This window comes from Phaethon aethereus (assembly GCF_964289735.1).
Source record: "Phaethon aethereus genome assembly, chromosome: 3".
Lineage (NCBI taxonomy): Eukaryota > Metazoa > Chordata > Aves > Phaethontiformes > Phaethontidae > Phaethon > Phaethon aethereus.
Window position 1 is genome coordinate 116370986 of NC_138576.1, and position 13349 is coordinate 116384334.

The 13349-nt window shown below is 39.8% G+C and overlaps 1 protein-coding gene across 1 annotated transcript in view; it reads right to left on the bottom strand.

Moving 5' to 3' along the window:
• Positions 1-13349, bottom strand: part of MRPS5 (mitochondrial ribosomal protein S5) — a gene marked incomplete at both ends in the record, with an annotated part of 74916 nt that overhangs the window by 34958 nt on the left and 26609 nt on the right. Inside the window, one exon of the mRNA XM_081997495.1 lies at positions 12874-12908. Coding sequence (XP_081853621.1) covers positions 12874-12908 — 35 coding nt within the window. The remainder of the gene's footprint in view (positions 1-12873; positions 12909-13349) is intronic.

Genomic DNA, 13349 nt, shown 5'->3' on the forward strand with positions numbered 1-13349 from the left:
GAATGCTACAAAAGATCCGTTTATTTCGAAACTTGTTATCATAAAATTATAGGACAATTATGCTGGGCTCACTGCTGGCTTTGAATATAGAAATTTGTGCTGCTGCTGCTGTTTTTCTGCAATAACCACTCTTCTTCCGCAGTTCACATTTGTGGCAATCTCATATAGTAGTAGAGCCTCAGTCTGCTTCCAAAAGCTTTTTATTATTCAGTTTTAATGAAGCAGTGAAACAAATTTCTACAGCACATGGAAGCATTGCACAGCAACTTACTTTGTTGTTTAATCTAATGAGCTTGACTGTAAATGATTATGCAGCACAGAATGGATAACTTTACTAAATATCTCCTGTAGTATCCAAACTGACAGTCAGTTGTGACATGTCACAGTAACAAAACAACAGCCACTTTTCTGCAATTTGCCCTTTCAGTCAACTGAAAGCACTGCCAAGTGGAGGGCTCATTAAGAAAAATCACTTCTTTTATGAGTGGTGCCCATGCAGCTCAACGATTACAAGTTGCCTTCCAACACAGACACAGCTAAAAGCTGAGGGGTCCAAAAGGTCTTTGCTACATCAGAGTGAAAGCCCAGAGTGCCCAGTCTACTCAAAAAACTAATTTACTTAAAGGAGCTTTAACAAATTGTTTGTGTTTTCCAAAACCCACCACAACAATCTACTGTGTACAGCTACTCCTGATCTAAGAGGAACTAAAAAAAACAGAGGAGAAGGCTTTTCTGATTCTTCAGCATCTCAAATGAAACTGCACACATGTGGTTTCAAACCTCAGAATAATAGGATTAATTTTGCATGTTAAAATAAGAATGCATAGAATGCATATGGTGCAATTCAGGACATTTCATTAATGCTCACGTAAATGTTCATTTTTGTGGCATCTATCATTCTCAACATAATCCCTAAAATAGGATTTGGTATGTAAATGGGTCTGATGGTCCACTTACATATGATCATCTGATCACCAGCATTTTTTCCAGTAATACCATCCTTTAAAAGCTGTTTTGGGGAAGTCTAGACATATGCACACTAGTATATGCAATAAATTATAGAAGACTGCAACCCATTTACTATTGCAACAAACCACTTGTGACATTAAGTGCAAGTTTCCTACTCATTTTATTTTGTATCATTTCTAGGCACAAATGACAAATCTGACAAGAATATATTAGACATACTTGAGAAAACAGAAAAAATCTTGATACTGAACTTATTTGTATAGGTTTATATTCATGTCTGTTTAGATATACATGACATATAGACCATTAAATATGAACTACCAGTGAAAGTCAATTCCTTTGCTAAATGTTATTTTAAGATTTAGACTGAATACACTCATTAATGGAAAAGATACCCCTCATTAAGCTAACTTTAATTAAATTAATTCTTGTGCATACCAGTACCACTTCACACATTAGGTTGAACACTCTGAAAAGTCAAAGTTGATCTTAAACAGCAATTCAGTTTTAAAATTGTCCTGGTTTTAGCTGGGATAGAGTTAATTTTCTTCATAGTAGCTAGTATGGGGCTGTGTTTTGGATTTGTGCTGAAAACAGTGTTGGTAATACAGGGATGTTCTAGTTACTGCTGAGCAGTGCTTACACAGAGTCAAGGCCTTTTCCACTTCTCATACCACCCTGCCAGCAAGTAGACTGGGGGTGGCCCAAGAAGTTCGGAGGGGACACAGCTGGGACAGCTGACCCCAACTGACCAAAGGGATAGTCCAGACCATATGACGTCATGCTCAGCATATAAATCTAGGGGAAGAAGAAGGAAGAGGGGGGGACATTCAGAGTGATGGTGTTCGTCTTCCGAAGTAACTGTTATGCGTGATGGAGTCCTGCTTTTCTGGAGATGGCTGAACACCTGCCTGCCCATGCAAAGTGGTGAATGAATTCCTTGTTTTGCTTTGCTTGTGCATGTGGTTTTTGCTTTACCTATTAAACTGTCTTTACCTCAACCCACGAGTTTTCTCACTTTTTCCCTTCTGATTCTCTCTCCCATGCCATCAGAGGGGAGTGAGCAAGTGGCTGGGTGGTGCTTAGCTGCCAGCTGGGGTTAAATCACAACAAAAATAAATAGTGATGATATACAAAAAATAAAATAGCTCCGTCAAGATAACAGAAGGGATCCTATAAATACTCATCTTACTCTAAGGTATAAGTGCTGGAGCACTAGAAAATTAAAAAGGAAAAAAAAAAAAAAAAGATGAGGACTTAATTCAGGAAAAAAATGACTCGGGCAGCAAGGCAAAGAGAGGTCTATAAAAAAAGTTTAAAGATGACTGACAAAAAAACATGAAAAATGAATTATTTTTCACTTGCAAGCATGTTATCAGTCTGTGCAGCAGATACTGGAAAGTGATTTTGTTCAGAATCTTCATCGTCACCATAAAAGAGCACTACTGAGTAGCAGAGACAATGTCTGCATAATGTTGTTTCAGGGCAAGCATTCACTACATTTAGGGGAGAGGGGACTCTACAAATGAGGAGAAGGAAGGAAATATATTTTTAACTCAGGCAGGACACTTGCTAGAGCCCTTTACAAGTTCAAACAGGACAGCACTGTTCTCAAATGCACCCTATGAAGAAAGGTTCAACTGCTACAGATACATATATATATATATATATATGGGCTAGATTACATGCTACTCCCAGCTGCTGCAAGGGAGGAATGCATTCCTCTTCTCTCTCATCACATATACTTAGAATAATACAGATCTACTTTCACCTCATGATAGTGTCAAATGGATACGCCTTGGTACCTGAGTGCATATATTTGAAGGTAAATCTGCCCTAACCTCAATTATTTTACTCTATAAGTAGCATAATTAAGTGGAGTGCACAAAGATGTCTACAAATTAAATGAAATGCAACTGAAAAGTCTTAAAGAATCATAGGAAAATGGGCTAGAAGGTTACCAATTTTGCTTCCCCACCCCCTCTTGACAGATTTACCTAACCTGTTTTTAAAAACCTCCAGTGACAGACATCCCAAATACTCCCAGACAACCCATTCTAGTATTTGGCTTTCCTTTTGCAACTCATTCTTTACATGTAAATTACCCTTGTTCATTATTTAAATCCGCTGCTTATCCTTATTACAGCAGACATGTAAACTAGCTTATTCTTTCCTCCTTCAGAGGATTTTTTAAAATATATAAACCAACACATAACTTTTGATTATCCGATCTGACATTACAATACAACATCAATGCTTTCCATGTCTCAGGAGATACTCAAAACCATGGCAACAAGCAAGTGGTTTGAAACACAGGATTCATCTAGAAATCATTCAAGCCTCTGGATGGATTCCCAACTGATGGTCGTCTCAGCAAAATGCAGGAAGATAATAAAGGACAAAGAAACCCATTTGCTCATATACCAAGACAGGAGAGACCCCTCAGAGGCTTTTCTGGAGAGGAGCTGTCAGTCAACTCAGCTTCTGACTTGCCTGATTATTCTTTTAACTTTCAGACAAGGAGCTGTTGGGAATCAGGCTATTCTGTTTAAGGAAATGTTTCTCATAATCACTCTCTCCCAATTAAATAAAGTAACTCACTTTCCAATAGGTTATGCCTGCACACAGTTTAAAAGAAATGAATGCTGCTTTCAGCTATATTAACTGTGTTCTTAGTCTTGCACCCTGTATACACTACTTATTAAGGCCATTTAAAGGGTATTTTATTTTAATTCTGGCAAAATCTTACATACTCTGGCCACATATATTTCAATTAAGACAATGGATAGACTCCTATTATCACATCAAATACAACACTAACATTCTCTAATGTTGGTGAAAATGATTTTTGAATAAAACATTCCTTCATGGAAAGCACTTCACCAAGGAATGGCAAAATAATTTCAAGCAAAAGCCAGTTAACCATCATTCCAAAGACAGGTGACACAAACAATGACAGGGAATTGAGAGCTAAAAACAAAAAGACAGAAAACTGTTTCTTGCAGAATTGGTTGTTTTTAAACTCAAAAGAGGGAGCATGACCTGTTACGGAAAAGCAATATCCCCTAAAAGGGGAAGATAGGGAAGGAATAAAATGGATAATAAACAACTTTTTACAGTTCGGGTTATTGATAGAATGTGAATCTGAATATAACACTCCTATCTTGCTGGGGGGGGGTGGGGTGGGGGGTGGAGAGCCAGACGGGAAAAGTTACCATTTAGTGCAAGACTTAAGTGCCATAAATAATGTAGTTGAGGACTTACATCCTGTTGTGGCGAATCCGTATACGCTACTGACTAGATTAAAAGAAACTCAAAACTGGTTTACCATTTTGGATCTAAAGGATGCCTTTTTCTGTTTACCACTTGCCAAAGAGAGCCAGAAAATTTTGCATTTGAATGGGAGAATCCCGATACTGCAAGAAGAACCCAGTTAACTTGGTCAGTGTTACCACAAGGGTTCAAAAATAGCCAAATTTTCGGGAACCAATTAGCCCGGGAGCTTGAAGGATGGAATCCAGCATCTCCAAATGGGACATTATTACAATATGTAGATGATTTATTAGTTGCTATGACAACTAAAGCTGAATTTTCTGGGACTGAATGGTTACAGAGTATCTCAGCAGATAGCCCACTTGATCCAGACACAGGTAACCTATCTTGGATACAGAATTTTGAAAGGAGGACAAGAGCTAGGAACAGAATGAAAGGAAGCCATCTGCTGGACACCAAAGCCAACTATGGTAAAAGAATTGCAGACTTTCCTCGAGATGACAGCATTTTTTCTCAGTGGCGAAGTCACCGAACCAGTGGTCCATGACTGTCTGGAGACAATGGAAGCGGTTTACTCCAGTCGACCTGACTTAAAGGAAGAACCACTGGAGGACGCCGAAAATAATCTGTTCAGTGACGGAAGCAGTTTTGTGAGACAAGGACATTGTTAAGGCCAGTTATGCAGTAAACCGCTACTTGTAAGGTGAACCCTTGGACGAGAAATGGAACAGACTCTTCTAAGTGCTGTTAATCACCTTTACTGCTATCAAGATTAAAGAGCAACCAGCATGGATCCCTTATTCAAAAGTCAAAAAGGCCTCCCCTCCATGGGTGGTGGAACAACAGGATTCCTTAAAGTTAAAAATAAGATGGCAAAGTGTATAAATATGTTGTGTTTATTGTAAATGTGATGACCATGAGTCCAAACTGTGAAATGATCCACTGAGACCAAAATGCGCATTTAATGCTATCCCAGAGTGTTACACAAATACTCCACAAAAGTGATTGTTAGAAATGTACCCAGATCCCAGAAAACTTGAAAAAATAAGTCCCTTTAATAGGGATACCACTTCCTAATCAAATCAGTTGGACCAATCCAAAATTCTAGGGAAACACCAACTTAGTAAAGCACCCCAGTGTAAGTTGGAATTGAGAACTGGAGAGCAGTATTTTACTTTCACCGGATTTTGGCTCGCCATGTTTATACAATTCAGGGAGTGAAGAATTTGTGGGCTATTTTGAAAACTGTAGTGAGCAATTATCGTTGGAATTGTCAAAAGCAGCTCACATTATGGTGAGACTAAATTTTACAGGCCTCCCAGTTCCCAATGGAACAGGATGGTATGGGTTGTGTGGTGGAATTGCCCAGAAAATATTACCCTTAGGATGGAAAGGAGCATGTACACTAGGAGCTCTGGTCCCCAATGTGACGATAATTAGTAAACTACATCAACAGAAGGGATAGATTAGAACTTTTCTTAGACAGACAAGAGCTCACAACGCCATTGCAGATAGACCCACAAAATACCACAGTTTTGTAAGGTGGCTCCTCCCATGGCTTGGTGTAAGTGAATTAGAACAAACTTTAGTGAACATTTTGGCGGTAAAAGAAATAATAGAAAATAGGAGTATAGATGCAATACAAGCCCTACAGAAAGAGGTTTCTAGCCTGTCACAGGTGGTAGGTCAGAACTGAATGGTATTGGACCTGCTGCTGGCCACACAAGGAGGTGTCTGTACCGTTGTAAACACTAGCTGTTGCATGTATGTGGATCAAAGTGGTAGGATATCTACTGATTTGGAAGAGATTTGGAAACAGACTAAGATGTTACACAGAATGACTTTAGATGACACCTCTTGGGGATTTGAGGAAGTCTGGAACAGATTAACCTCTTGGTTACCAAATCTTAAATGGATTAGATAATTGTTTGTGCTTATATTAATTGGAAGTCTATTTGTTTTGTGTACTTGTTGTATAATTTGATGTTCAATGTGGTGTTGTCAGAAGAATATGGATGACTATGCTACCTGGAGGAAAAATAAGATTAAGCATGAAGTCGCAACAGGAAAATATTTCACTCGACGGACAAGCGATGATGGTGTATTATAGAGAGTTGCGAAAGAATTCGCAAGGGTGCTAGAAAAGGGGGGACTGAAACAAAGGTATAAGACAAGGAAAAGGTTTTTAACATGCATAATTAATCAAATTTGAGTTTCCATAGAATTTTATTCTATAATGATTGTGTAAGATAACTGTACCATGGAAGACTTCTTTTATCCTGTGGTTAATATTCAACACACAATTGACAAAAACCAGCACAAGGTTGAAATAAGCAAAAGACAGTGGAAGGAACCAATGAGAAAAGAGTTCATCTGAAGGACAGACAATTTAAGGGGGCTAAGTGCCGTAAACCACCACCAGAGACCACCAGGAGACCACCGACTCATTTAACAGTGCATGTGTTAAGGACATTTGAATATGTTACTAATTTCCTGGAAATCTTAAGACTATGCAAATAATCATACTGAATATGAATGTATGTACTCTATATAATTCAGATGCTGGTAACACGAGGCATGCATGTTAGGTGGAGATATCCCCCATGCGTCCAGTGCTTTAATAAAGATGTCCACTTAATAACTCTTCGATGTTATTAAGTTTGAATTTCTTAAGTTTGCATTTCTTTAAATCAATGGAAACTAAATACCGATGTAGCTTTAAAGTCTCTTGAACATCTCACATCCTACTCCTAAACCTGTGCAGCCTTGTGTTGTAACAAACCTTGCAAAACTGGCAGATAAAGGGACTCTGCTCTATACATTTGGTCCCATCCTGGACTGGGACATGGCAACTTCTTTCCCTCTTTGACTAACAATCCCATTTAAAGGGCAAACTTTTCCTTTCTCTCCAAACCAAGTAAACAACTAATTTCACAGTTCTTTAGGCAGCAGCTCTGATTTTATTGTCAAGGGACTGGATCACTTTTCCTGTCTCAAAAAGGGAGATGTTTGTCCACGTTCCAAGAAAAATGCAATCAGACATAAGGTTTGGCAAGAAAATCAATGTTTGGCATTTACAGCTTGCTTAGAGATACACAGTGCAGAAGACAGTTGCAGTCTCAAAGAGATTAAAATCTGAATATGAGATTTTACTATTACCACAGTGCAAAATCTTGAGACAGAATAACTGTTTTCAAGTGTATCCTACTAATTAAGAACATGTTATTCCTTGCCAGTTTTGTCAGACGAAGGATTTAAAAAGAATCTGCATGAAGGAAAAACAGCTGTTCCAACAGTATATGACAGTTGGCAGTGGATAGAGAGAGCATGATCCCTTCCAAAAAGGGCATCACTAGTGAACTTTGTTAGTGGAACACAAGATGATATACTGTGAGTGAAACTCAATAGAAACTCAAACACAGATACTTTGGAACAAATACCTTGTCTGGACACAAGTACAACATAATATTGGCTAAAAATACAGGCAGTGTTTCACAGACCTGTCTGGTAAATAAAGCTGTAATGACAAGAGTACAGTGATGAACAGTCATTTCTAACCCATTTAAAACTGCATAACAACTCAATGGACAGGAATTTTACTTTACAGTGCTAAAAGGGTGTCAGCATTCATATTAAGCCAAGAGACCTGACATGCAATCTATCATAGAACGTGTACTGACTCAGGTTAATACCTTGGGTCTCAGATCATGGTTAGAAATGAGAAGTCTCTTTTTCAAAGCAGCAGCTAGAATAGTATAGTTTTTCAATAATAAAGCAGTTAAATATTAATTGCAAACAAAAGTTCTGATGATAATCCTGAAAGGAACATAAATCTAAGAAGCAATTTCATCTGTACGTAAGTAACATGAAACTGTTCTAAGGTGACAAGTTTATGCAACTGGTCATAGTCAACACAGGTTCATGAGGGGAAAGTCCTGTTTAACTAACTTCATTTCCTTTTACAACAAGGTCACCCATCTAGCTGACCAAGGGAAGCCAGTAGATGTGGGTTTTTTTGGATTTTAGCAAAGCATTTGATATTGTCTCTCACAGTATCCTTCTGCACAAAATGTCCATCACATAGCTAGACATGACCATAATATGCTGGGTGAATAACTGGCTGATGGGTCAGGCTCAAAGAGTTATCATGAATGGGGTTACATCAGGCTGGTGGCCAGCCACCAGTGGGGTTCCCCAGGGCTCTATTTTACAGCCAGTGCTCTTTAATGTTTTTATAAATGATCTGGATGCAGGATTTGAATGTACATGAAGTAAATTTGCTGATGATATTAAATTAAGAGGAGCTGTGGACTCCCTCAAGGGTAGAGAGGCTTTACAGGGAGATCTGGGTAGACTAGAGAGGTGGGCCATCACCAACATGAGCAAGTGATGGATTCTGCACTTAGGATGGTGTAATCCTGATTATACATAGAAACTGGGAGACAAGAGGCTGGAGAGCAGCCCTGCAGAAAGAGATCAGGGGCTTTGTCTTGATGGCAAGCTGAGGATGAGTCAACAGCGTGCCCTGGCAGCCAAAAGGGCCAACTGTGTCCTGGGGTGCATCAAGCACAGCATAGCTAGCCAGTTGAGGGAGGTGATTGTCCTACTCTACACTGCACTGGTGCAGCCCCACCTCGAGTACTGTGTGCAGTTTTGGATGCCTCAATATAAGGACATCAAACTATTAGAGTGTGCCCAGAGGAAGGCGGCCAAGATGGTGAAAGGCCTCGAGGACAAGACTTCCGAGGAGCCGCTGAGGTCACTTGGTCTGTTCAGCTTGGAGAAGAGAAAGCTGAGGGGTGACCTCATCACAGTCTACACCTTCCTCAAGGGGGGCAGTGGACGAGGAGGTGCTGATCTCCTCTCTCTGGTGACCAGTGATAGGACATGAGGAAATGGTATGAAGCTGCATCAGAGGAAGTTCAGATTGGACATTAAGAAATGGTTCTTCTCTGAGAGGGTGGTTGGTCACTGGAATAGGATCCCCACAGAAGCGGTCATGGCACCAAGTCTATCAGTGTTCAAGGAGTGTCTGGATGACGCTCTTATTCATATGATTTATTCTTAGGTAGTCCTGCGAGAAGCAGGGAGTTGGACTCGACCTCTATGGGTCCCTTCCAACTCAACATATTCTATGATTCAATGATTCTCATTACTTTACATACAAAGCTACTGGGTTGATTTATGCACCACAGTATTTGTATAACAAGGTTTAATTTAATTTATCAAAGCACAATTCAAATTTTTAGAAAAAGTCCTTATGAATTAATTTGGTCTGTGAGAGTTCAGTGGCAGTTACTGGAGTCTCAGATTCTTCCACTCTAGGTGCCAAGTTATGCAAAGGAAGTCACCTTACAGCAGCTGTTTCCAGAATGGCAGTGCTCTCTCACAGCCACCTCAGCACAATGCTCCACAAGGATGACTTCCTTCACCCTGCAGCTGACCTGAAGAGTCACTGACAGTTTCCTGCTTCGCGGGGCTCTGCACACTAGTGAGGTGGGCTTCAGGGCAGAAGGAGCTAAACATGGCTCTAACATCTCACCCCACCTGTATTGGGTTTGCATGACAAGGTTTTGGTAGTGGGGGGGCTACAGGGGTGGCTTCTGTGAGAAGCTGCTAGAAGCTTTCCCCATGTCTCACAGAGCCAATGCCAGATGGCTCCAAGACGGATCTGCCACTAGGCAAGGCTGAGCCCATCAGCAACACTGGTGGCACCTCTGTGATAACATATTTAAGAAGGAGGGAAAAAAACCAGCTGCATAACTGCAGCTGGAAGAGAGGAGTGAGAATATGTGAGAGGAGTAACCCTGCAGACACCAAGGTCAGTGAAGGAGGGGGAGTAGGTGCTCTAGGCACCGGAGCAGAGATGCCCCTGCAGCCTGTGGTGAAGATCACAGTGAGGCAGGCTGTCGCCCTGCAGCCTATGGAGCTCCACGCTGGAGCAGGTGGATGTACCTGAAGGCAGCTGTGACTCCATGGGAAGCCCGTGCTGGAGCAGGCTCCTGGCAGAACCTGTGGACCCAGCGAGCAAGAGGAGCCCACACTGGAGCAGGTTTGCTGGCAGGACTTGTGACCCTGTGGGGGACCCACACTGGAGCAGTCTGTTCCTGAAGGACGGCACTCCATGGAAGGGAACCAGGCTGGAGCAGTTTGTGAAGAACTGCAGCCTGTGGGAAGGACTCACGTTGGAGGAGTTTGTGGAGAACTGTGTCTGGTGGGAGGGACTCCACGCTGGAGCAGGGGAAGAGTGTGAGTAGGAAGGAGCAGCAGAGATAACGTGTGATGAACTGTCTGCAACCCCCATTCCCTGTCCCCCTGCACCACTCGGTGGGAGGAGGTAGAAGAAATCGAGATTGAAGTTGAGCCCAAGAAGAAAGCAGGGGTGGGGGGAAGGTGTTTTAAAATTTGGTTTTATTTCTCATTACCCTGCTCTGATTTTGATGGTAATAAATTAAATTAATTTCCCCAAGTTGAGTCTCTTTTGCCTTGGATAGCAGCAACTGGTGAGTGATCTCCCTGTCCTTATCTTGACCCACCACAGCATCAAAAAGTTCTGCAAGTAACACTGGATTTCTCCCAATCCCTTCTCTTTCACCAATAAGATCAATACTTGTGAATAAGAAAAACTTGGCTAAATCTTCTCTGTGGGCTTTCTAATGCCCCAAGCTGGAAGTAGTCAGTTTGCCACACCACAGAGGGTTTTGCTTCCTAACAGATCAATCATTTTGGCAAATATCAAGTCCTTTTAACACATTAGGTGTTTAAATAAATAAATAAATGATTTTGAAATGTCAGTTGTCTAAAAAAGCAACTTCTGGACACAGACAGAATTGGAAATGACTTGGCCACTGCTACCACAAGTCTCCCTAAAATTACACTGCAAGTAGAAGAGAAGGGAACATACAAGGGTAGAGAGCAAATAAGTGTTCTCACTTCCAGACCAGCTCCCTTTCTGGATGCTGTACAGCACCTGATTCTGGTCTGGGAGCAAATGAGTCACCAGTCAATTTACTTACAAAGTCATAATTCCCCCCAACAATGCTTACACTAGTTCTACGGTTTCCATAGCAACTAATGTATTTGAAATGAAAGAAAAAGTAGTAAGATAAATAGGAAGCATAACATACATTGCGAAAGTGTAGGTGTGCATAGCACTAATTATTAATGGTCTGCTGTGGAATGAATTGCAAATTGCCTTTTCAGTAATGGCTTTTCCATTGAGAAGTAACATGGGTCCACATATCTGCATTACTAACGCTACATTTCACCAGTAAAAAATTAACACCGATGGATCTCCTAGCTTTTGAAGCAAAATATACCTTTATCATATTTGAAATAAGCATCTTCTCTGACCACATTCTGAGTGGTGTTTCTGTTGATATCAGTAACAATTTGGGTCACTAAGGAACTTTTTTTGGTAGTGTTAAGGGCCTTACCCTTTAGCTTGAAGTTTTGCTGTCAAGTCAGCAAATATCTTGAGTGACGTGGATTTAGTAGTCAGCTAATACCATTTCACACGAACCAAGGGATTGCATACAACCAGTTACACATTGGAAAGTTACTGTATGCTTGAAAAAGGTGACATCATGAAATGTAAGTGATTAAATATTTTTAAATCTCTGTAGCATCATAACTTACCACTACAAAATTTTTCTAAGGTAATTCACTGATTTTATTAAATACCTAGGGCATGCAGCATGCATTTCTGCACATATGCTGTTCTTTAAAATATCCCACACTTCCATTAAGAAGTGCTAGTCAGACAGTCACAGCGTTCAAGAGTACCAAAGACAATTCTATGATTCCAGCCAGGAGTAAGTTCATGAAATAAGCAGGTGAGAGTCAACCTTATTACTTGCAAATAAAGACAGCAGGATTTACAGCACATATTAGACCTTATTTACTAAAAAAAAGAGAGACAAAGAAAATACCAGAACACAGACATCTTTTGTCAATTACTAGGTTTGATTGACAGATAATTTTAAAGTGAGATGATGCAATAAAACTGTTTAGAAATGAGGGCAGAAGTAAGACTTGCATGAGTCCAGTCATAACCATCATCCTTATCCTGTCAATAAGCATAATAACAAAGTGGATATAGAACTATGAATGGGAAATTTTGTCAGAGTACTTTTCCCAGAAGGTATAAATATCATAATTTAACACATCTAGGACAAGTGAGTATTTTATTACTTGAGAGACACAGCAAATGGGATCTTCGTCCCACCCACTCTCTGCCCTGTGCCACCGCTCCCACACTTTCATGAATAAAGTATTTTACAAGCAGAATTATAAAACTTCCTACTTGGTAGTTTTGTCTGAAAAATAACCCTAACACTAGTTACTAGGTTCCCTATTATGGTTGTTTGTGAAATATTAAAGCTTTATCCGCAGGCTTTTGCCATCTCGGAGTTACTCAAAACCGCCTCTGAATTAGGTATTATTTGCTCAACAGAGAAGATAAGGCCCCAGTGAAAAGAATGACAGATTATGTCACGCAGTTGAAACAGAGTATCAGAATAATTCCTATTGCTATAAGATTGACTCAGCAGAGACTGGTTAAATAACTGCAAGTTCAATATACAATAGTGGTAATTATTTAAAGTCTTTAAAAATATTTGTAATGCTTACCTCAATGACTCTTGTTTCAAAATCTCCATAAGTTTCTATAGGGAGAAAAATAGGGTATTACATTTCTTTGTATTATTTACCTATCAGCACCGCTCCCTGTAGATGGTATAATTTAAAAAGAACACAATTTTTATGTAAAAATAATTTATAAATTAATCTCAGCAGTAAGTAGAAAAGGTAAGAATAATTTGAACAAATGTATCTAAAGTGAGCTTTATTAGTTGCTTCCTTTTTAAAAGACCCCAAATATGTTTTTTTACTTGACTTCATTCAGTCAGTCTCTTTTAGAATAAGGTCAGTGAAAAAATAGCATACAGCTCTTATTTACAAAGCACAGGGTTTTTTTCATTTCTTCAGTAAAATCAACATATGTGAGGAAAACTAGCTTTTAAAAAATCCAGTTAAAATTGTAACTTCCCAGAAAGTGTAATACTACTCTTATAATTACAACACAGGTCCTGTTATAATTATGAGAG